General features: G+C 38.3%; 3 protein-coding genes and 1 long non-coding RNA gene across 5 annotated transcripts; 3 read left to right on the top strand and 1 right to left on the bottom strand.

Moving 5' to 3' along the window:
- Positions 1–10,049: 10,049 nt before the first annotated feature.
- Positions 10,050–12,857, top strand: LOC117626491 (gibberellin 2-beta-dioxygenase 8-like). Its single transcript, XM_034358206.1, has 3 exons — positions 10,050–10,492; positions 12,167–12,488; positions 12,610–12,857. Exons 1-3 carry the CDS (start codon positions 10,059–10,061, stop codon positions 12,838–12,840), a joined length of 987 nt encoding a protein of 328 aa, XP_034214097.1. The 5' UTR covers positions 10,050–10,058; the 3' UTR covers positions 12,841–12,857.
- A 1,770-nt stretch (positions 12,858–14,627) lies between these two features.
- LOC117625097 lies at positions 14,628–16,609 on the top strand. Its single transcript, XR_004585412.1, has 2 exons — positions 14,628–14,742; positions 16,106–16,609. It is a non-coding gene; the product is annotated as an uncharacterized LOC117625097 (long non-coding RNA).
- A 1,031-nt stretch (positions 16,610–17,640) lies between these two features.
- On the top strand, positions 17,641–18,556 carry LOC117625095 (protein NDR1-like). 2 transcript variants are annotated; one of them, XM_034356680.1, is made up of 2 exons: positions 17,641–18,353; positions 18,384–18,556. In XM_034356680.1, the coding sequence occupies exons 1-2, from the start codon at positions 17,735–17,737 to the stop codon at positions 18,401–18,403; spliced, it is 639 nt and encodes a 212-aa protein (XP_034212571.1). In that variant the 5' UTR covers positions 17,641–17,734; the 3' UTR covers positions 18,404–18,556. The 2 variants fall into 2 exon arrangements, with proteins under 2 accessions (XP_034212571.1, XP_034212572.1); XM_034356681.1 differs by having other exon boundaries at positions 17,641–18,374; positions 18,405–18,556.
- A 592-nt stretch (positions 18,557–19,148) lies between these two features.
- LOC117625825 (putative multidrug resistance protein) lies at positions 19,149–24,433 on the bottom strand. The gene is made up of 7 exons (XM_034357392.1): positions 24,251–24,433; positions 23,778–23,832; positions 23,478–23,665; positions 22,815–23,272; positions 22,183–22,723; positions 19,778–21,720; positions 19,149–19,679 (listed from the first exon to the last, which is right to left on the bottom strand). The coding sequence occupies exons 1-7, from the start codon at positions 24,431–24,433 to the stop codon at positions 19,304–19,306; spliced, it is 3,744 nt and encodes a 1,247-aa protein (XP_034213283.1). The 3' UTR covers positions 19,149–19,303.
- Between the last annotated feature and the right edge of the window lie 265 nt (positions 24,434–24,698).

The raw sequence follows: 24,698 nt of genomic DNA, 5'->3' as shown, positions 1-24,698 counted from the left end.
AATGTCAAGAATAACTTTGTCATTTGGCATGTAACTAAAAGCAAATACTAGAAAGAAAGCAAAGTACATAAACAATATTGGGCACCTCTCGCAAATAATACCCAATAATGGTTAAACACAAATTGGATTCATAAAAAATATAAATTGGGTTCACTTGGAATTGGGAAGGGTTTTGGGTGGAGTCGACTAAATAAATAAGGGGGAAGGTTTCTGTGCTTCCTTTTTTTTTTTTTTTTTTCCTTTTTTTTTTTTTTTTTTTCTTCTTTTTCTTTTTCTTTTTAACCTGGCTCAAAACGACGTCGTTCTAATGCAAGGTCATTTAAAAAAATTTGAATGCGCTTGGACCAAAACGACATCTTTTTATCCAGACGTGTTTATATAAAAAAAAAAAAGAATGCGCTGCTCCTGCTGCTGCACGCAGGCCTTTCGTTGAGCACCTTGTGTGTATATTAGGGTCGCCCATCTACTGCCCATAGGGTCGCTTGAGGACCTCGCAACCATTTTTTCTGGCAGCCATAGGGTCACCTGATCCCATTTATTCCGACGTACGTCCGCCCCTGATCCTATTAGCTAACCATTTGTTTAGCAACTAATGTGATAAGAAAACTATGATCCTTTTAGCAACTTCTGTTTCAAATGAGGTACCAATTATGGAACAAAATTGAGACTTTTTGTTAGAAACTAAATTGAAGAAAAAAGTTTCAAATTCTTAAAAATATGTAGTTTATAATGAGACGTAATTCACGCCTTAATACAAAACTCAATTTATAATTTCAAATTTGAGACGTGGCAATATCACAAATTTAAGTTGAAGAATAAAGAAGTGACCGTCCATGAGGACTAGTGCACCCCACAATCCCCACCGTCCGTACCTGATTTGCTTGCGCTTTAAGCTAAAGCTTGGAAAGAAAAGAAGTTTAAAAGAAAGCTAAAGCAGATGAAAAGACTTGGGGCTAATCTGTCGAAATCAATCAAATAATATCGCACCACGTGTATGAATAACATTATTGTAGCTTGCATAGCTAAAAAATATCTGCAACCTATTGCCACGATCGTAACAAAATATACATGCATGTTCAATAATTAATTAACAGAAATTAACCATCCCATCATATCGTGTGATCCGTTAACTCATTAACTATCTTATCAGGTAATGTGATCAATTAACAAAATAGCTTTGAGCAAACAACACAAGATTTGTTTACGAGATTCTCTCAAAATAAAATTTGACTACATCCTCGTATGATGATGATTGATAACGACGATTTACTACGTCCTCGTCTCTTTAATTGAACACTCTTAATTATATCTGTCAATGAGCTGTACATTCCTAATTAGTCTAAGTCAACTATTTGATTATGTAAGATTATAGGAACATAATTACTTTCCTAGAATAGTTTCCTAGGCTCTGTATATATAACCTTCCTATTTGTTATATATCAATATGAATGAAATATTATGTTTTACCCAATCTGATATGGTATCAGAGCTGTCGATTATGACTGTCTCTTGACCTAACCCTAGCAATCGCTTCCGCAACAGCAGCCGTCAACAAACCCAGCACCAGAAAATCACTCAACCGTTCCCTTGCCTTCTTTTTCCCAAAACCTCTATTTCTTATTGCAAACCAGCCTGTATTTCATCTCACAACCCAGCACCAGTTTGTCAAACTAGTTGTCACGTCATTCAACAAATATTCAAATCTCACAAACCAACTCAAATCACCGTTTCTCTTTAGTTACCCAGAGTAACGTTTACATATTTCTTTTTGCCTCTTTTTTCTCTCATCACTTGTAAGCCAATATCATGGCCAACGATGATGGGTCAGCAAACACCAATCAATCCTTGGTGTCAGGAGGCTCCAAAACTACCACACAAATCGTCACTTTGCAGAGTGACACCTCCAACTTCTCCGCAGGAATCAAACTGGATGAGAATAATTATTCTCTATGGCATCAAATCATAGAGATGAAGATAGCTGGGCGAGAAAAACATGGCCACTTGACCGGTGATATTGCCCAACCTGCAGACCCAGATCCCACATTTAATAAATGGCGTGCATCGGATTGCCAAGTCAAGAGTTGGTTGTTCGACGCCATGCAACCTAATCAGATTAAACGATTTATTCGTTATGACACAACAAAGCAAGTCTGGGCTGCAATCAAGCAAACCTATTCAGATGGTGCTGATGAAGCCAAGATTTATGACCTTCACAGACGGTCATTCATAATGAAGCAAGCTGGCGCATCAGTTGCCAAATATTACAGTGAGCTCACTAAGATTTTTCTGGAGCTTGATCAATTAAGTCCAAGCACCATGGAGCATCCGAAAGACATTGAGACTAGACGCAAAGAGGTTGATCGTCTCCGAGTTTATATATTTCTTGCAGGTTTGGACAATAATTTCGATCAAATCCGAGGAGAGATTTTGCGGATGGAGCCAAAACCCGAACTGGAGGCCGCATATGCACATATTAAAAGAGAAAGTAACCGACAGGGAACCATGTCTGAAGTTGGTGTAACCTCCGAAGCCACGGCCTTGGCTACTGCGAGGTCCAGACAATCTCGGCCGAACAACTATAGTGTCGACCTTACTCGTAACCGGCCTCCAATGAAGTGTACCAAATGTGGTTTAGATAACCACACAATTAAGGGCTGTTATGAGATCATTGGTTATCCAGAAGGATGGGTCCACAAAGGGCGAAAAAAGGATTCTACCAGAGCCTCATTTGCATCCGCTCAGTCATCCGAGGAGACTGCATCAGAACCTCCATCAGGTACATCTGGCTCCAAGGCCTTGGCCACCTCAGGTACCTCTTGCACATCTTCACTTACTTGTAATAGATCATGGATTATTGACACTGGCGCTACTGATCACATGACATCTAGTTTTACTGGGTTGCACTCTACCAAACCATCAAGCCAAACACACATTACCAGTGCCAATGGAACCACCTCCCAAGTTATGGGAGAAGGGTCTTTATCTCTTACATCTTCATTAAGTCTTGATCATGTCTTAGTTGTCCCTTCAGTCGACTATGACTTGTTATCTGTTCCTCAAATCATTGATTCCCTTAATTGTACCGTGTGTTTTTGGCCATTGTATTGTCTATTTCAGGATCTTCTCACCAGGACCGTGATTGGATGTGGTACTAGGAGAGGAAAGTTGTATTATCTGGACTTGACAGAAGACAGCAGTACAAGATTGAGTCAGACACATCATGTGAAAGGAGATGAGTCTATCAGGATGAAGAAAATTTGGCTATGGCATAGACGATTAGGGCATGCTTCTTTTGGTTATCTGAAACTTTTATTTCCAGATTTGTTTTCCCAGTTTGCTGAATCAGACTTTCATTGTGAAACTTGCATTTTGGCCAAAAGCCATCGTATTTCTTACCCATTAAGATTGAATAAAAGTTCTTTGCTTTTCATGATTGTCCATTCTGATGTTTGGGGACCATCACGAGTTCCCACTATTAGCGGTTTTAAGTGGTTTATGACGTTTATTGATGATTGCACCCGGATGACCTGGGTTTTTCCCTTAAAGCAGAAAAGTGAAGTCACCGCCAAATTCAAGTTATTTTATCAATATGTTGCTACTCAGTTTGACAAGAAAATCACTACGCTTCGATCTGACAATGGAGGAGAGTACGTCAACCATGACCTACATACTTTTTTAAGTCAACATGGAATTGTTCATCAAACCACATGTGCCTATACACCACAACAGAATGGCGTCGCAGAGCGTAAGAATCGTCATCTCTTGGAGGTTGTTCGTGCCTCTTTATTTGAGGCCCGTATGCCTCATCATTTTTGGGGGGAGGCTCTTTGTTCTGCTGCTTACCTCATTAATAGAACACCATCCAGCCCTCTTCAGTATCAAACTCCATTTCAGACATTGACCACTCTCCTCCCCATGCCATCCACACCAAATCTCGAACCACGTCTCTTTGGTTGTGTTGCTTATGTTCAGGTGTATCCACATCAGCGTGGCAAGCTTGATCCGTGTGCACTGCGTTGTGTCTTTGTGGGTTATGCTGCCACTCAGAAGGGCTATAAGTGTTTCCATCCTCCCACTCAGACCATGCATGTTACCGCAGATGTGACTTTCCACGAGAGTGAGTTCTATTACTCAGGGGGAGTTTCTGAGCATCCTCTGCAGGGGGAGAGCTCTATCTTTGCAGAAGATACTCAGAGCATCCAAATTCAACAAACTGTTTTAGAGCAGTCAGTGTCCGAGCAACCAGCTACAGTAGTGCAACAAGATCAAGAGTTACTGGAAACTCCAGATGATGGTTCAGATAATTTCCCTCCTACTACAGTACCATCACCAATCATCCAATCAGGTCCTGAAGATTCCCCGCAGGTAACTGAGCATTTAAACTCCAACTTAAGCATTTTACATGAGTCGAGTCATACAGGAAACACAGGTTATCAGTTACCTATTCGTACCACTAGAGGGATTCCTAGACAACAGTATGACCCGGACCCAAAAACAAAAGTTAAATACCCTATTGCTAATCATGTGTCCCTACATAGGTTGTCTCCGTCATGTGCATCATTTGTATGTCAATTATCCACTGTATCTATTCCGAGTAATGTGCAGGAAGCTCTAAAAGATCCCAAGTGGACTCAAGCGATGAATGATGAAATGGAGGCCCTTCAGAAGAATTCCACTTGGAAGATGACTATCCTTCCCAAAGGGAAGAGAACAGTGGGTTGTAGATGGATATATATAGTAAAGTTCAAGGCAGATGGCACCATTGAACGATACAAAGCAAGATTGGTGGCGAAAGGTTATACTCAGACTTATGGGATTGACTATGGGGAGACATTTGCCCCTGTAGCCAAGATAAACACAATTCGAGTACTTCTTTCTCTGGCAGCAAACCTAAACTGGCCATTACACCAGTTTGATGTCAAAAATGCCTTCCTGCACGGCGACCTAGAAGAAGAAGTCTATATGGATTCCCCTCCAGGGTGCAAGATGGGGCCCAATACTAGCAACATGGTGTGTAAACTGAGAAAGTCTCTTTATGGCTTGAAGCAGTCACCCAGAGCATGGTTTGGAAAGTTCAGCAAATCAATGAAGGATTTTGGATACAAGCAAAGTAACTCAGATCATACTCTTTTCTTGAAACATAAGAAAGGTAAAGTCACTGCCCTTATTGTATATGTTGATGACATGGTAGTTACCGGGAATGACCCAGTAGAAAAGGCAGCATTGCAGCACCACTTGGCAAGTGAGTTTGAAATGAAAGATCTTGGTGCTCTGAAGTATTTCCTAGGCATCGAAGTGGCTCGTTCAGAACAAGGAATATTTCTATCACAACGGAAATATATCCTTGACATTTTGACTGACACTGGAATGTTAGCCAGCAAACCAGCAGATACGCCAATGGAGTTGAATCATCAGCTTGGTGAATATCCTGATCAAGTACCCACCAACAAAGAAAGATATCAACGCCTTGTGGGTAAGTTAATCTATCTAGGACACACTAGACCTGATATAGCATATGCTGTAAGTGTGGTGAGTCAGTTCATGCATGCACCAAGTGAAGCCCACATGGATGCGGTAAACCGAATTTTGAGATACTTGAAGTCATCTCCTGGAAGAGGATTGATGTTCGGACGACATGGTCATCTAGATGTTGAGGGTCACACTGATGCAGACTGGGCGGGCTCTATTACTGACAGGCGATCTACATCTGGATACTTTACCTTTGTAGGAGGCAATCTAGTATCTTGGCGAAGTAAAAAACAGAAAGTAGTGTCAAGATCAAGTGCTGAAGCAGAATATCGAGGTATGGCGCACGGAGTATGTGAGCTACTCTGGATAAGGAATTTGTTGGAGGAATTGGGGTTCAAACCCAAACATGCCATGCAACTGAATTGTGACAACAAAGCTGCAATAGATATTGCACATAATCCAGTGCAACATGATAGAACCAAGCATGTTGAAGTTGACAGACATTTCATCAAGGAGAAGCTCGAGGCAAAGATCATTAAGGTATCATTTGTTAAATCCGAAGATCAACTTGCAGATGTCCTCACCAAAGCAGTCACAGGCAGGGTATTTCACAGCTCACTTAGCAAGTTGGGCATTGACGACATATATGCTCCAACTTGAGGGGGAGTGTCAATGAGCTGTACATTCCTAATTAGTCTAAGTCAACTATTTGATTATGTAAGATTATAGGAACATAATTACTTTCCTAGAATAGTTTCCTAGGCTCTGTATATATAACCTTCCTATTTGTTATATATCAATATGAATGAAATATTATGTGACTTAAACGAAGCCGATAATCCTACTTAATAATAGATTAGAGAGCCACGTGTCTCTTGCTTGATATGACAAACTAAACGATTAAAAAAAAAAAAGAAGAAGAAGGGAGATTCACTATTATACCCAATATAAGGGCCCAAATTATAAAAATACTCCATATGAAATGGACTTTAGAAACACACCTAAAGCCCATTTACAACATAACAAAAAAGTTTTTAACTTCTTATAAATTACAAAATTGCCATCAATTTCTGAAAACAAACTGAACCCCAAAATCTCATAAAAATACCCAAAACACTTAATAGGCCATCAAAGTAATTTAATAATCAATATTAAATTCAATAAGGTCAGCTGTCATTTTTTGGGTTTGTTTATAAAAATTCAATTGTGTAGAATTTATTTATAATATTAATGCTAAGAATGAATATATCACTAAATATCTCTAAAAGGTATATAAAAAATATATAAAGCAAGGTTATCTCAAAGGACAGTCAGTGTCTCTGAATGGTGTCCCTACCTTCTAGCATGGATATAATAGTGAAGGGATGTCAACATTGGTCGGGGTGGCCTCCATTTACAACGCAGTGAAAGGAATTAGCTAAGGGGGTAGTGTAGTGATGAATGTGAGGTACTAATTCATTCAAAGACTTTAACACACCAAAAAAAAGAGGAAGATTCATTCAAGGACTTCGACTTTTTTTTGTTTGTCTGACAATATTCTTTCAAAGATAATAGCTAAGAAATTTTAGAGTTATTGATTGTACTATAGATTAATGTGCGGTGAGAGTCTTTCGATATGACAGTAGATAGCACTACGCGACACGCGAAATAATCTTTCGTTTATTTGAGTAAATTATGGTGTTTTGACTTAATAACAAAATGTACATCAAACAGCTCAACATGTCATTCGATGTGTTACCTTCTCACACAATAAGCTTTTTCAAAGATAACCCTAGATGACCACATAGCCCCCTAGTCTACATGTTGCCCTATTGAGTTATTGTACAAATTTGGAACATTTCTGTGTCGGCATTTTCAAACGCGTGTTCTCGGCATCAGCCACAGATTCCCAACCAGCTCAGTACTGAATGCACAGCCTCTATCTATATATATATATATATATATATATATATATATATATTCCAAACTTCATGCAAATCACTATAAGTAATATATTTCTTCCTAGTTTCCAGTAAACCTTATTTCTTCATATATTTGCTGTTATATGATCCATATATACTTGACGAGCAAGAATGAGTTAATTTGAAGAGGAAAAACCTATCAGAATTACATCAAAGGTTCTTTACAGCTACAGGTGAGTGCACTTCTTCATCACGTTCCCATCAAAGGCTAGAAATACTTGCATGTTTATTTGTTACGGGAAGTTTTCAAGTTGGTCAAGTTTAATTTGGGTTGTAATTGATACAAGTGATGAGTAGAACACTCCTTAGGGGCCGTTCGTTATCGTTTTTTTAGCACCGCTTTTTCTGTTTTCCGATCGGTGCTGTTAACTTCGAAAACAGAGAAAACGAAGAAATGAAAACGATATCAACTTTGTTGGTAAAATGAGAAAACAAACTTTTAGATGTTTTCTTCGTTTTCAGAGGAAAGTGAAAATACGGGGGGGAGAGAGAGAGAGAGAGAGAGAGTATCAACTGGAACAAGGACATCATCATGCTCTGTTCCATTCTCACCTCCCGCTGTCTCTTCCTTTCTCTCTTTGCACACAGTACCCCTCCCAAGCCCAGTATGAGACCCACTCATCGAAATCACCACCTGAGTTGCTGAATTCTTGTTTTCAATGGGTTACAAGGCTGTTGATTTAAATTTAAATTATCTATTAATTGTTGGTGTATATTCTCTATCTTCGTGGGACCCGAGGATGAAGAAAGTATAGATGTTGTGCAGGATAGAGATGTGGATTTGGCAGCAATGATCTTAGTTTAGAAACTGGCAGTAATAAGAACTTGTTCGTGTTTTGATTAACTAATTAAATTTTTACTCTAATTATTTGATTTATATGTTAATATTTAGTTAAAACACAATTTCTGAAGATCATTTAAGAAATTGTTGTCTCATGTATATTTACTTGCTGGTTTAGGATCATTATTGTTATGTCTTTTTTATTCGATTTGTTGAATTTTAATTAAGCTACCAAACGTATTGTCGAATCTTGAACTGCTATAAAACATACATGCATCTAAGTTCAGCTTTAAACTAAAGCTCAACAAGAGAAACAGAACCATGAACACCATGGGCTAAAACCTCAGGTCCTCAACAAGGAGAGGGAAACAGAATATTCTCTCGGGATATTATATTTATAGGCAACTGACACCTAGTTCTTCAGGTATATTATTATTTGACCATCTTTTTTGGGTGGTCATATACATACAAGTGTTAAAAGGGGACTTTTCTTGTTAAGTAGTTGACCCTGCAAATGCTGGTGGTGGGTCTGGTGACTTTGATACTCTTATGTTCATTTAAATATCTTATTTTTAAAACAAAAAAGATTTAGCCATTTAATTGCTATCATTTTTCATGTCTCTTTATCTAGCAGATAGTATTCATCTGCACAGTTTGGTTTTTATCACAAAACGTTTTTAAAGTTAATGAAATTAGCAGGTTGGGGTTTTTTGTGTGTGTTAGTAACAGTCCTCAAAGTTAACAACCGTGCATATAAGTATTCTCTGCCGTTCCATTTTATTTAAAAGTCTGTTAATTGCTGATATGACATATATGAAATTCACATATTCAATGATATCACGCCACATAAATTAGACAAAAAATTATTTTTAAAAAAGATACCGCATGCACTGCCACACCCTCTCTCTCTCTCTCTCTCTCTCTCTCTCTCTACCCTCCAGTAGGGTAGGGTATTGAGAGAATGAATAATAATATCAAACTCTTATCACTTGTACAGCCAAAACAACCTGGAGGATCACGAGGTTCACGCACAAAGCTTCAACTCCTCAGTGCATGATTATTATTTCTTTTTTAAAAGCCAATAAAATTCAATTTCCAAGGTTCACAAGTTTTTATCGACCTATGAGAATCCTAGAAGATGAATGAATCCTGGTAAATTTCAATTGCTAATCTAATATTAATTAAGTAATTATAATAGTAGCCCTAGAACAGGGTATTATGGGATTAACGAGAGAAAGAGAGAGAGAGCGATAGAGAGAGAGGCAGAGAGGGGGAGGCAAGAGGAGGGGGTGTGGCGGTGGTTGGGGGCGGGGTGAGATGGAGGTGATGGTTTTTTTGTTTTGGTTTTTAATATTTAATCTGTGTGATGGGATATCATTGGATATGTGAACTTCATATGAGTGTCATGCCAGCAATTTAACATACTTTTGGAGGAAAAATGGACTACTTATGAGCACGGTTAAGGATCATTAATGACAAAAAATAACAAACGCAACATGATAGTTTCGTGACCTTCAAGAGTGTTTTGTGATAAAAACATGCACAATTTATATGATCATACAGTTTTAAATCTAATTAACTAATGTATTGCAAGGATAATTCTTTTTTACATTACTCTCTTTAGTGGATTTTTCACTCTATGTTTCGAAAGCAACGGTGATGTAGGAAGACTGTAAAACCTGTTGACTGATGCCTTGCATATTAAAACATTAAATTTCTTCATGCCTGAATAGGTAATTTTCTTATAAGTTTGAATATGATGCATATTCCCTACATTTTATTATTGTTGGGTTCAGAATTTTGCAAATTCTCAGGGTCTAAGCGCTCTCCAATCCAAGGCAGTCCTTATGGATTTTGAGCCTCCATTTCAAGGAACCTGCAAGACCCTCTTGCAAAATCCCACCCGTTATCATGATAAGCTTTCTGATGTTGACCAATGTGAGCTGCCTGTGATCGATCTTAACAATCTAAATTTTGGGCATACAGAGAGAGAAAAGATTGTGCATGAAGTTGCTCAAGCTGCAAGCCAATGGGGTTTCTTTCAAGTTGTGAATCATGGGGTTTCACAGGAAGTTGTAAACAACATGCAATATGAGCAAAAGAGGCTATTTCGTCAGCCTTTTCCGAAAAAAGTTGAAAATAATCTTTTGAATTTATCTGCCAATAGTTACCGTTGGGGTAACCCAGAAGCTACTTGTTTGAAGCAGTTCTCATGGTCAGAAGCCTTTCATATATCTACCACAGAAATTCCAACAATGAGTACTGAGCACAAGAGCCTTAGGTACGTCCTACTTATACTTGTATGATTTCATTTTCACTAGTTTTGATACCTTTTCCAAGAAAGGACAAGCAAAAATATATGCACAATCTTATGTTTACAAGAAGAAAAGAATCACTGATATTGTACCTGGTATGTTCAAACCTCCATTCAATTATCTTTCGAATACGAATTCTAAATACGACATCATAAGACTTGAAATATTAACTACAAACCTTAATGATTTTAGATGATCATATGCCTTATACAATTAAAGATTGATGACTGTGCTCCTGATTGTGTTGCATATATTCTTTTGAGGATTATAACTTGTAGGTTTTTTTACCGATTTTGACCTAAGAGGTTAGACTGACAACCGAAATCTTATGTATAGATATCCTCGCCTAATCCCGGATATGACCCCAATTATGTGGATCCTTATTGCTTTCTTAGCTACATTCATTTTTGTCTTATTTGAGAAGAAATTTGATAGCTTCTTAAATGGACATGTGACAAAATAAACATGGTTAGCCTTCTCTCATCTTTAAAATCAGGATTTGCAGTCCTAAATTTCACGGAACAATTGATAGATTTTGCTAGTAGAACCGTACTAAATGGAGCGTTAGAGGACTATTGAAATGAAAAATTTAGTTCATGGATCAATGAAACTGGAGTAGTAATTAGGAGATCATTTCGATGAATAACCCTTATTATTATTATATGCTCAAGGCTATCTGTCATCACCTTCTTAGATATTTATGTTTTTCTTTTGTTTTTCTGGTTAGATCACAGATATTTCCTTTTTTGGTGACTATAGGTCTTAGATATTTCCTTTTTTAGTCTTAGATATTTCTGATTATGTCTATTTTTGGAATGAAGAATATTGATATATATAGTATGTTTTTGAGTATGTATAGTATATGATATCTGGCCCTGCATGCATGGTGCACCACGTGACTAGACCAGTCTTCATCGCATGCATGGTTGCCACGTAGTTAAAGGAGAACTTGTAACTTGCAAGTGTGTGTTTGGGGGGGGGGGGGGGGTTGCACGGGCCGACAGGCTGGTTGCCACGTAGTTAAAGGAGAACTTGTAACTTGCAAGTGTTTTTGAGGGGGGGGCGGGGCTGGCTACGCAACATGCATGCACGGGCCGACAGGCTTTTGGTTCCTTTTGTTTTGATCGTCTTTGCACGATTCCACAAGTCATTCACAAAACAAACTGAGCCATCTATTTGGTTTTGTGGGAACAAGACAAAATGCCACAATTGAATGTTTTGTAGGGATGCTATAAACTTTAATTTCCAATTCATATATAGTCCTAGTTTTCAAGTGATCAACATAACACCCAAGACCAATTTTTTACAAAAATGGAGGCAAATTTAGCTGGCATCCATGTAATTTTATATAGGCTGGAATACGATTTTCGCCCTTGTAATTTTCTAGGGTTTTCGGTTTCATCCATGTAATTTAGAAACATGCAATCATACCCTTGTAGTTTAGATTAGGTTGAAACGAAACCAAAATCTTTAATTAAAAAAATGATGATTTCAAGTTTCTTTAAGAGGTGAGGTCATGTGACAATTTTAAGTAGATATGCCAAATTCTTATTCCAAGAGAACCACACTAAATAAATTTATTAATCTATTTTTTTTTTCTTGTTCAATATTTGCCTCTGGTATCGATTCTGTCTGCGCAGGTCAACAATTGAAGCATTCGTGAAGACTGTGTCTGGTTTGGCTAGAAGCTTAGCTGAAATTCTGGCACAGCCTTTGGGAATCAAACCCATTTATTTCGAAGAGAACTGTCCGGCGAGAACAAGTTATCTTCGATTAAATCGATATGCTCCATGTCCATTTTCTTCCCAAGTGTATGGCCTCATCTCTCACACTGATACTGATTTCCTAACCATAGTGTACCAGGACCAAGTTGGAGGTCTCGAAATATATAAAGATGGAAGATGGTTGGGTGTGAAACCTAATCCTGAAGCCCTGATTGTCAACATTGGGGACTTCTTTGAGGTAATATTCCTTGAATTACTTGGAATTTTGTTTTGTTTTGTATTCACGCACATGTTTCTTACAAGGATATCCTTATACCATGTGTATAATCTGGTCATATTTTTATATGATATGTTCGTAGGCCTTGAGCAATGGCATTTACAAAAGCATCAAGCACCGAGTGGTTACCAGCCAAAAAGTTGAGAGGTTTTCTGTGGCCTACTTCTACTGTCCTTCCTACGATGTGGTCATCAAGAGCTGCGGTAAGCCAGCACTTTATAGGCAGTTCACGTTGAGGGAATATAAACAGCAAACTCAAATTGACGTTCAGGAAATTGGTGAGAAAGTAGGGCTCTCAAGATTTCTCCTTTGAAAAAGATGTTTAAAAAATGCAGGAAAATGCATGTGTACTTGAAATGTAAAACTAGACAATTATAATTATGTGTTGGTGTATTATCGATGCATTTTGGGTTAAAATCTTATACTCAAAGGTTCATCGATCGGGCCTAACACAGCCCACTGTATGAACCTAAATGGTTAAGATGAAAACAATATCGCTTGGACTTGGTAGTGGCTTTCAAATTGAAAACATCTTTCTATAAACTATGACTTTTTATTGATAAGTTACATTCAGTTTTTTTTAAAACCAAAGCGAATCACGTATCAACTTGGCAACAAGCGGCTTGCAATGATTGATACTAGCTCGCTCTAGGAGAAATAAATAAATATATATATTTTGTATATGTGAGCTAATTTTAAATATTTTTTTTTGGTGCCCATTAGGATTGTTAGACCTTGATTTGTTCCATGTCTGTTCTATGCCAGAGCTTGTGTGTGAGGTGTTCTTATGCGGTAGCTCTCTCATAAAAAAATCGACGCCATTTGGGCCTCAATTGATTTTTATTATTTGTGAGCGAGCTGCCGCATGAGAGACTCACTCAAGACTTTCTCGTGGAATTAGAGCATTTCCACCAGTTGCCTCTTGCCATGGCAAGATTAGCCCTAGGGCAGACACTATTCACGTGAATAGTGGCTGCCCCTAGCTCCCTCCAGTAAAATGTGTTTCCAGCAGTTGGGGCTTGCCATGGCAAATACTATTCATTTTTTTGTTTTTTTCACAACTTTTTTTACTTAAACAATTAATTTGGATAATATTTTCGGATAAGATTTTTTGGTTTCTACGTGTCAATACTATTCATATTGGATAATATTTTCGGATAAGATTTTATTTTATTAGTTGTATTGGTTGGTATTTATAGGAAAAAAAAAAGTATGAGGATTTGGTGTTAAAAGTGAAGAGTATTGGTTGGTATTTATAGACATTGGCGAACCCAGAATTTTTGTAGCAGATGTGCAATATTGACTAAGTATGAAAAATAATTTTTTGGAATAATCATTTTCTCAAGATAATTTTTGGCTGCTTTTATTCCTTACACATCAAATAAGAAAACTTGATTTTATGAAATTTTAATATGAAGTATATATTGACTTAATGAGCCATCATTTTTAGCTAAAATCGTATTTTGCACTAAAACCGATTTTTCATATTTTGATTTAATGGGAATTTGATTTTCTAGTATTTTTATTTGAATCCAAATAGGGGGTACTTCCTTATTTACATTGTAAACTTAAGTAAATGGAGTAATATAAAAATAAATAAAAGTAAAAGGACAAAGACATTTACTTAAGGTATAGAGAAAAAAAAAAAAAAAACTGCCTTGCCCTCGGGCCAGCACTCGGGCCAGTCTTGCCCTCGGGCCAGCCCAGTCTGCTGGGTCCCACCATTTGCCCGGGCTGGATTTTGTTGCTGGAAACCATTTTTTTGCCCAAACCCCCCCCCAGCCCTAGTCCAGCCTTAGCTGCTGGAAATGCTCTTAGAAGCACATTTTTTTATTTGTTAAAATAAAAAATCCACCCTTTTTTAGAGGGAGACTAGAATGAAGGGTTATTATAAGGGGTATAATAATAGGGTACTTAATAACCGTTCAATCCAGCAGAGTCATTATTGGACTGTTGGATTGAATCTCCTCATTGTAATTTGTTTACAGAAGCCCCTCTTTTCTATGTGTTTTTTTTCCAGAAGAAAATACATTTTTACAAAGCCCAAAGATGAGGAACTGAACCGGGCCCAAACTGTAACTCAACAACAAAAATGAACAATCCGGCTTAAAGATCATAAGCCCAAATCGGGAATACAACTCAATACAAATGAAACGACCTAAAGAAAAACAGTAGAACAGAATCCTCTCTCCGTCTCAGTTGATTTGATTTTCAGGTATGCTCTCTCTGTCTCTCTTTCTCGCTCCACTTGTGTTTTGATTTCAACTTTTATCATAAATAATTGGAGGAATGGAGTTTGGCAAGCTTAACTGGTACTCGGAATATTGTGCTTTGATGAAATTGAAGGAATTTTGGAAATGGGAAATCAGTCTTGTTAGAAAACTTTTCCCTTATTTCTTTGAAAAATTGGAGCTTTGGTATTGAAAGTGAAGGTTTCAATCCCGATTTCCAAAATTTTATTGCTTTGTTAACTGAAAGTAACTCTGACTATAGGCACGATGAATTATGCTGCTGTCTTTAAGTTTGAGATTGTTGGAATTTTTAGAAATACACAATTTTGTGAAGTTGAGAGAGAAGGGGCATATGCTTTGAAAAATCTATGGGGGTTAATGTTTTCTGTTTCCATAAAAGAATGAGTTAGTAAAATGGCAAAAAGATTGGTGAATTTGAAAACTTAGGTATTCTTCAAACGGCCTTGTACTTTTCTCATTCTTGTTTTGCTAGGAGAGTTTCACTTGTAGTTAAAACTAGACTTTGGATGATTTAGATACACATATTCTCTTCCTTGATTTTTTTTCCTCTAATAAATCAAACAACTTTCATCAACCTTTTAGCAAGAAATAGAAACATTTCAGTTTCCATATATAACAAAACAAAGAAAAAAGAAAAGAAGGTATCGCCATCAGATTAGGAGAAACTCTAAGAATGGGCATCCCTTTGGCATAAAATGGAAGAAGCAAAAGTAAATAGTAGAGGAAATTTGTATGGCGTTGCGACGCAAAGATACTGGTGGTGATGGATATATTTATGCAACACAAATATACTAGTGGTAATCATCTTATCAACATATCTTACACTTCATTATCATTTCTCTTAGAATATAAAATCACTTTGTCTGATTGTAATAGTTCTGCTTATGCTCAAAGTTAGGAATCTATATGACAGTTTTCTTGTAGTAATTTAAAGTCGTGTTTCAATGTTCTTGATGTGGATAATTATTTGTGCCCCTTCAATCTTGAATGGTTGTTTTTGGTCTCTTATTGGAAGTGGATTAAAATGGGGTACTCTGGGCTGTTGTTACAGCAGTGCTGTATGTAATGTGCTCCTGCTTTTCCATATTTGTTGTACATATATTTTCTCTGCCCTTTTAATTGTTTGTCCGAGCCTTCATTCCAAAGTTATCCAAAAACATAAAACACTACTCTATGGCGTCTTCTTTAACTACTCTATGGAGTCTTCTTCAACCTGGAAAGTAACTTTCTTTCAAAACGCAGTCGAATTTATTTTCTTCAACCTGGACAGTATCCTTCAACCACTCTATGGAGTCTTGTTTTATATTTTTATTTTTGTGTTTGCAGACTGAAAGCATAAATCAGAACTTGCTGCAGAATTTTGCTGGTAGAGATGTCTGGGATTTCAGGATATAGGAGCCTTGCACCTAAAACGAAGAATGCTATAGTTGCTGGGGGGCTGTCAGCTTTTGTCTTTGGAGTATACTTCTACACCATGAGAGCTGTTGGAGGCACAGATGAATTGCAAGTGGCTATAAATAAGTTTGAGGAGGAAAAAGGTCAGAAGGAGGCTGAAGCAAGCATGCCATCAAAGGCTTGATCTTATAAATCAGTTGTGGAATAATGTAGTAGCCAAGGACAAGGTACCCCCTACTTTGAAAGACATCGTCATAGCCCGTTATTTTTTATTTTTCCATATGAATATGCAATATTTTTCTCCTTGATAGTACATTTTATAAGTGTAGCATGTTCCCAAACCCTTGTTTCTGATAACCTCATCCACCATTTCATGTTATTGAAGGAACCAGGAAAAGAGTTGTTATAAATACTTATTTTTTGTTTGGTGTAATATATAATTAGTTTGATGTGTTCACATGCAAGATTCTGATCGCCAGCACAACATAGGATTCCCTCAACATCCGCGACTTTGCATATTTTATATGTATGTTTGTTGGGTTCATTGACCAAAAAAAAAAAGGAGCACAAAAACGAAAAAGGAAAGTGATAGTAGGTTTTAAAATATAATTTAATAACGAAGAAAGTGCATAAGGTCTTTTCCCAGTGAATTTAAAAGAGGAGGTTCCGAGCGATGTCTAGGAAGTTGCCGGAGCTTGCAACTCGGGGATCCAACATGACTTTTAGGTGGGTTAGAACTAGGTAAAACCTACCCAAACTCAACCTGACCTCAAACTCAACACGATTAGTTTTCGGATTGGCATTGAGGTATTGCCCGATTGAACTCTGGTTATAACTCCTCATTGCAGTCTCTGCTAGAAGTGGGCACAATTTCGGATTAATCCAACTGAATCGTTTAATTCGATTAGAGTGGGTTGGGTTGTTTTAAAAATAAGCGGATCTTGAATTCAAAAAATTATAAACAATTACGTTGGAACCAAAACTTAAAAATAAGTTTAATTTTAAGTTAATCCAATTGAACTGCATAACTCAATCATAAAAAATTTGGGTACGAGTTAAAACAAAAATCAATCCAACCCAACCCTCTCCACAATAAAATTGGCAATTCAAACCCAACCCAAATCAACCCAAACTTGCCTTGAGAACCAAATTAGAAACCACACCCAAAGTCGAAACCAAACCCAAAATTGTGAAGGATGAGTTAGGATTGAGTTGACCATCCAATCCAATTCGTCCGAGGTACACCCTACAGCAAGCTAGTCCATTGGAGAAAGAGGCCCACACGCCTCCAAGAAAGTTCATATGGTTTTACCGTCGAAGACTCAGACAAACTCAAGTCAATGCACACAAAAACCAAAACACGTACCAAAAAATAATTTTTTAAAGAAATAAATACAAACATACACAACCACTCACCAAGGAATATTAATAATATAATAAATTTCCAGTACTTAATAATTGCCCGACACACACACACTCTCCAATCATCTCCTTTCACTCTGTTTTTCTCTAAAGCTTGAACCTTTTATTTACATCAATTTTTCCTTGGGAGATCAAAAAATGGCAGAATCAGGCGGCTGCTGCCGGTGCTGCTTCAGCTTCATCTTCACTCTTGGCCTCACAGCCCTCTTCATGTGGCTCAGCCTTCGCACCTCAAAACCCACCTGCAAAGTCCGCTCATTATACATTCCTGCCCTCAACAAGACCCTAAACGACACCACAAACAAGACCCTTTACGTCACCCTCAGGCTGGAGAACGGCAACAAGGACAAGGGAATTTACTACGATGCCATCAACCTCAATTTCACTCTGCCCAACGCCACTAAGCCCATAGCTACTGCTGTTGTGCCCAGCTTCTACCAGGGGCATCAGAAGAAGGCCACAAAGTCTGCGGTTGGGGAGCCCAAGGAGCTCAACTGGACAGTTGTCTCCCATGCAACCTACTCTAATGGGACTGTGCATTTCAGGGTGGATTTGGTCACCGCTGTGAGGTTCAAGATCATGTTCTGGAGGACCAAGAGGCGCAGGTTGATGGTTGGGGCAGATGTGGTGGTCAACGACTCTGGGGGTTACGTCAACCCCAAGAACAAGAAGGATATCAAGCTCTCTGCTGCACCAGATCATCAGATGATTAAGTGCCTTCTTGGGCAGGTGGGGCTTTTTGCCAATTTGTTGGTCTTGATTTTGCTCAATTTGTGATTTTGCTCAATGATTTTGCTCAATTTGTGATTTTGCTCCAATGACTGAACTGCATTTCAGTGTTATTTTTTATTTTTGATTATTATTTTTCTGTTCTTTTTTTAACTTAGGAAGGAAGAAATTGGTGCTAACTTTTTGTACCAGAATATTGAAATGGAATTTCAAATTTTTGGTGGCTATTTATTTGGCTTGTCTGAATTATCTAATATTTTGAATTTTGTTGTTTTTCATCACATTTTGATGTGTTTTTCATTCATTTTTGTTCCTGGAGTTAATGAACTGTGGTGGCAATTTCCGATACGACTCGATACACGACTCGGGTGGGAAAATGAATTGGCTGGAAAATAATGATGCCAACATATCGCCTTTGAAAGCGGAGTGGTATTCCAATAAACAAGATATAGCTTTGAAAAATTCCTGCTGTTTTCTTTGATAAACTTTGTTAAAGTGGGTTGGTCCTACATAACAAGAAAGAACGTGGCTAGATTTCAACAAGATATCAACTTATGATGTTCTGGGAATCAGATTTCCATGCTGTAAAGGCCAGACATTAAGTGCTCCACTTTACACAAATTTTAGGGTTTAAATGGCAATTCAATCTCATGATTCTCATTTATGATCTCATCTCCTTGCTGATTTTCATCTACCATCTTGAATTTTTGAATGAGAATTTTCTTGTTTCCCAATTATTCAAAACTAAACCAAGAACCAAGGTAAAATCCCAGCTTACCACTGTGCTGCAAATGGCTTTAACATAACTATAAAATTCAGAAAATATGAGCAAAGCCTAAATCATATCCATCTTCCATGTAAAAAGCAACCTAAATACAAATTCCTTCTCATATTGACAAAAATTCATGTAACTAATTCAAAACCAATCTACATATCATATGCAACATCCTTAACGTTTGGTCACCATTTCTCTGGTTTTTACCTGGGAGGTGAACTACCAGTCTGTAGTTTTATCAGAGAGTAGTATGCTCCGTTGCGTCCCAAGGAAATCAATTCATTATGTGAACCTTGTTCTGCAACCTTACCATTCTTGATCACAGCAATGGAGTTGGCCTTTTGTATCGTGGATAGCCGGTGAGCAATGACTATACATGTTCTACTGACCATCATCTTCTCGAGCGCTTCTTGAACTGCCTTCTCCGACACGCTATCAAGCGCGCTGGTAGCCTCATCCAGTAGGAGGATTGACGGGTTCTTCAGTATTGCCCGAGCTATTGCAATCCTTTGTTTCTGACCTCCTGATAGCTGAACTCCTCTCTCTCCACAATATGTATCATAACCATTATCCATTCCACTGCAAAATTTAGAAAAAGACAGAAATGTTAGCATATTGTGAAGCTGCAAATAAGCGTAATCTTTTTGGTGTCTAACTTGTCAACTGTAATTTCATACCTTATGAAGTCATGAGCATTGGCCAGAACTGCAGCCCTCTTGATCTCAGATTCTTTTGCGTTCTCTTTACCGTATGCAATATTTTCACGGACAGTTCCAGCAAACAGGGTAGGCTCCTGACTAACCAATGCTATATGTGACCTCAACATTCTCAAGTTATAGTTTTTAATATCCTGTTCATCTATACAGACTGATCCCTTCTTTGGATCATAAAACCTCTCAATGAGCCCAATAATGGTGGATTTTCCAGAACCACTCTGCCCAACTAGTGCCACTGTCTTGCCTGCATCAATTCTGAGGCTCAGTCCTTTCAGTATCATCTGGTCAGGTCTTGTTGGATATGAAAAGAAAACATTTCTGAACTCGACACGACCCTTTATCCTCCTCTTAATTTCCAGTCCCCATTTGTTATCCGGATCGATCTCACTTTTCCTATCTAAAATGGCAAACACCGATTGAATGGCACTGTTTCCTTTAGATATATCAGAAGTCATGCTTCCAGCTTCTGCAATGATATAAGCGGTAAATAGAAGTATCAAAAAAGCCTGAAATAGATGCTTTGGAGTTATCTCCTCCAGCACCAGTAGCCTCCCACCATACCAGTAAGCTAAAGCTGTAGCAGCAGTGTTGAAGAATTGGGAGCTAAACAAGCCAGCACCCGAAACATAGGACTGTTTGATACTCTCCTTCTTAGGACCTTTCAAGGTTGCACTAAACAGCCCCAAAATTCTTTTCTGAGAAGAAAAGGCAGTTATAGTTCTGTGGTTGATGACGGCTTCGCTTGCCAATTGGCTTCCTTGCTTTTGAGCTTTTCGGGCTTTTTCTCCCATACTCTTCATTAAGATACTCCTTGCATAAAAGCTCCCAATGACTATTGGCTGCACTGCTATCATCACAAGGGCTAGCCTCCATGTCAGCACAAGTCCTACTGCATAAGCAAAGGTGGCCCCGAAAACTGCTTGGACCAACAATGACATCCTGTCCCCAACAAGAGATCGAACCATGTTTACTTCGGTGGCTAACCTTGCACAAATGGCTGCACTTGTGTTCTCATCTTGATCATACCACCCAATCTCAAAAGTCATCAGCTTTTCAAGTAGTTGCTCTCTTACCCTTGTGGTCAACTTTTCTCCCATGATTGCAAAATTGTAGTGTTGGAGGAGATTGGTGAAGAAGTTGAAAACACCAATGCCTAAGAAAACAAGGGACAAGACCCTGGATTGGGACTTAATTTCAGATTTGTCCTGGAGGAAGTAAACCGATATAAGTGATCCGACACAGTAGGCATTTATAGGTTGTACTGCCCCAGAACCTATTGCACCCAAGCATCCAAGTAAGGCTTGTCCCCATTCTGGTGCATTCATTTTCAGCAAACGCCATTGTGAAGGAGGAGGATAAGTTGGGCGCTTGAAGTCTTCATCGTCACTTTCATCATCAGGATCATATTGGACAGAGAAGGAGTAGGGTGTCCCCATGGACATAGACATGAACGCTGGAGAAGGAGAAGTTGATCTGTAACTAATGGGGCTTGGTGTAACGCTCCTCCTACGGCGAGGTTTTTCATATGATTGAGAATTGGAATCATCAGCAGCCTCATTTTGGCTTGCCATCTGCTGCGTTTGTACCATCTTGAAGTATTCACCTCCCTGCTCCCCCTTCATTTGCATCAGCTTGTTGTGTGAGCCTGATTCAACTACTTTCCCAGCTTGAAGAACCACAATCAAATTTGCTGTTCGGATTGTAGAAAGGCGGTGGGCAATTATGATTGTTGTCCTCCCTTTTGACGCCTGATCAATTGCCTCCTGCACTACTCTTTCAGACTGTGCATCCAGTGCACTAGTTGCTTCATCAAGAAGTAGGATTTTTGGATCCCTTAGCAGAGCTCTTGCTATAGCAATTCGCTGCTTTTGCCCGCCAGAAAGTTGGAACCCAAATTGACCAGCCTGGGAAAACCACAAATATCATGTTTTTGTAAGTAGAAATCACAGGAACAATATCTGAGAAGTTCATAATTATTTTCAAACAATCAACATTAGACAATTCAAAATTGAATTAATTCATTTCCTAGGCAGGTAAGTTATTATAAGAATAGTTACAACTGAATGTCGTTAGACTGTTGTAGCATGATGACTGTCATGGAGGCTAAAGGGCATGTTCAACTGAATTCCACTCGTGTTCCAAATCTCGGCTAACAGATTGTTTAGGTAAATTTGTACATGCTTTAAAACAATAGATCATGATAGCACTGGGATCCCAACAACTTTTGCAATTTAGAACATTGATGTCATACAACTATTTTTAACTCTCAGTTGAGTGTTGCATGTTTCTTGGAGACCTTATAAGAAAAAGAAGAAAGCCAAGCATGGAAGCCAAAAATAAATTCCAAATAGTAGAAGAAAGCATACTTGAGTTTCATATCCGTCTGGTAACTTAACGATGAAGTCATGTGCATTTGCAGCTTTAGCTGCGTTTATTACTTCTTCCATTGAAGCTCCTTCCTTTCCAAAAAGTATGTTCTCTTTTAAGGAAGTTGCAAACAGAACAGGTTCCTGATTAACCAGACCCATTTGGGATCTCAACCATTTTGCCTGAAGTCTTCTAATTTTGTGTCCATCCAAGAGTATTTCTCCTTCAATAGGGTCATAAAATCTCTCAAGCAATGCAATGATTGTTGACTTGCCAGAACCACTGCCCCCAACTAGACCTACACTCTTACCGGCTGGAACCTTAAGATTCAACCCTTGTAAGACTGAGGTTTCAGGTCTTGATGGGTAACTGAAGTAAATGTCTTGGAATTCTATTTCTCCTCTGACATGTGATAAAGCCTTCCCTTTTCTGTCTTCAGTGTCGATACTAGGAACACGATCAATCATTTCAAGAATTCGAGTTGTAGCTGCCAATGCCTCTGTGATAGCAGTCAAGTTTGGGAGAGCACTTAAAATACTCCTGCAATACCAATGATAAATTATAAGTTCAAGATAGAAACGCAATGCAGCGGCAGTAAGCGATAATTAGTTCTTGAAAAAAGTTAACTCACAGGCCTCCCATGAGGACATTGAAACCGGCTACAAAAACATGCCCACCATCTTCTCCTTTCTGAGTAACCAAATAAGTGCCAACCCAAGCCTGAAACCCCCAACCGATATAAATGATTCCCATGCTTCCCATCAGCAATCCCTTTACAAGACCTACCTTGATTCCAAGTTTAGTAACTTTCTGAAGTGAAGTGCTGAACCTATTTAGTGTCTGATTTTCTCCAACATAAGAATATACAGTTCTTACTGAAGAAATTGCTTGTTCGGCAAATCCCCCTGCAACTCCATAAGCTTCAATCCCCTTCATTACCAGGCCCATCAGAATCTTTCCAAATATAAGTCCTGGAGCTATGAACATGATTGAAAGCGGCATAGCAGCCAACGTCAACCTCCATGACAGTCTGAAGGCAAATATGTGGCAGAAGAAGAAAGTTGACATGTATGTCAGGCAGTCAGGTATCTACATCAAGGAAAGGAACACATTTAGCTAAATGGATGTGAACGAAAACAAGCCTGTTAATTCCTTGCATTTAACTGATAATTTATCACCAAATTCATGTGCATTCTGACCATGCTTCATTTGAGCCAAGAGAAGCCCTCAAGGATATGTTTTTTTGATACTGCTTTTAATCTTTAGGTGGATTTCTTATGAAATTAACTCTAACCTTCTCGCATAAGGCAACTTGGACTGCGTTGGCATCAGAGGAGATGATTGAGATAACTTGGTATGTTGTTGAAGAACCGGCAGTCTGGGTGTCAAAGAAGGAAACTTCTTGTCTAAGAACAGATTTCAGATATTCCATTCTCATTCTGGAAGTCTGCCTCTCTGCAGTTCGTGTCCAACATAACCCTTCTGTAGAAGTAGTTAGCATGAAAATAGGTCAGGTTCCTGTTCTTATCAAAATCTGTAATGCTTTCCTTCTCCCGAAAACATGCAAGACAAATTAACTGAAAAATTTACGTACCAACAAATGCTGCAAGTCCAACTCCAATGGCAACATAGAAGAGCCTGAGTGCAAACTGGCAAAATGAAAATCAAAGTTAGCACGTCCACTGCAAATACTCAAAAGACATTACGACGCAAGAATCAAATTATCCAGGCCATAGAAAATCTCAATAGTTTTACAAATCCCTGGACCGACCAAACCAAACCCCGCTTGATCTGTTTCTGAACTTATATGCTCCTATTCTAGCTCTCAAAAGTTTCTCTCTCTTTCCTCCACAATCAGAGAGAGGGAAGCAGACAGAGGGTTAGTATTTCTGAGTTAACCCTGTTGATATATTGAAAAGCTTACTTTTCATTATCAAATTCAAGTTCTTTAACGTTAAATTATGTGCCTGTGGCAGCATATTGGGTCAGGGGTGCCATTTTTCTTCAACCAAAAACAGGTAAAATGCCTTGTACTGCAGAATTACTGAGAAATTGTACTATGCTTACCTTGTCTACATCAGCATTTGTCAAACCTCCATTAGCACTTCCATAAGAATTGATAACCTCACTGAGAATGTACATCATGAGAGGGTTCTGCAGTCCATCACCAATGCTGCCTAAAGTTCCAAACAACATCAACAGCTTGTCCGTGCCGTCTGCATAGCGAAACATGCTTTTTTTGAGCCCCATTTCTTGGAGGATTGATTTGAATGTACAGCTTTCAAAGCTCTAGACTTTATACAACTTCATCACCTATTTAACAACAAAATAATTTATTAATTCAATTTGGCAGAATATCGGCAGCTTGTTATCTGTTATATTGTCTTGTTTATGCACTTCTGCTGATGCTATGCAAATTGAGTGAATTACAATTATTGGGTTTTTTTCTTTTTAAAATAAACAAGCCGGCAATCTCATCTTGTATCTTGGCAAGCAATGAAGGCAAGCCAGAGTT

Source organism: Prunus dulcis, chromosome 4, assembly GCF_902201215.1.
Source record: "Prunus dulcis chromosome 4, ALMONDv2, whole genome shotgun sequence".
NCBI lineage: Eukaryota > Viridiplantae > Streptophyta > Magnoliopsida > Rosales > Rosaceae > Prunus > Prunus dulcis.
Note: the sequence above shows the minus strand (reverse complement) of the source record. Positions and strands in the feature narration are given on the sequence as shown.

Excerpts from the sequence above, each read along its gene's own strand:
- LOC117625825 (XM_034357392.1), bottom strand. The coding sequence starts at position 24,433 with ATGGGGCTCAAAAAAAGCATGTTTCGCTATGCAGACGGCACGGACAAG. Across the intron at positions 23,666-23,777 it reads TGGACTTGCAGCATTTGTTG|AAGGGTTATGTTGGACACGA; the intron begins GTACGTAAATTT and ends CTACTTCTACAG. Across the intron at positions 21,721-22,182 it reads CAGACGGATATGAAACTCAA|GCTGGTCAATTTGGGTTCCA; the intron begins GTATGCTTTCTT and ends TGGTTTTCCCAG.
- LOC117625095 (XM_034356680.1), top strand. The coding sequence starts at position 17,735 with ATGGCAGAATCAGGCGGCTGCTGCCGGTGCTGCTTCAGCTTCATCTTC. Across the intron at positions 18,354-18,383 it reads TTTTGCCAATTTGTTGGTCT|TGATTTTGCTCAATTTGTGA; the intron begins TGATTTTGCTCA and ends GATTTTGCTCAA.
- LOC117626491 (XM_034358206.1), top strand. The coding sequence starts at position 10,059 with ATGGATTTTGAGCCTCCATTTCAAGGAACCTGCAAGACCCTCTTGCAA. Across the intron at positions 10,493-12,166 it reads ACTGAGCACAAGAGCCTTAG|GTCAACAATTGAAGCATTCG; the intron begins GTACGTCCTACT and ends CTGTCTGCGCAG. Across the intron at positions 12,489-12,609 it reads ACATTGGGGACTTCTTTGAG|GCCTTGAGCAATGGCATTTA; the intron begins GTAATATTCCTT and ends ATATGTTCGTAG.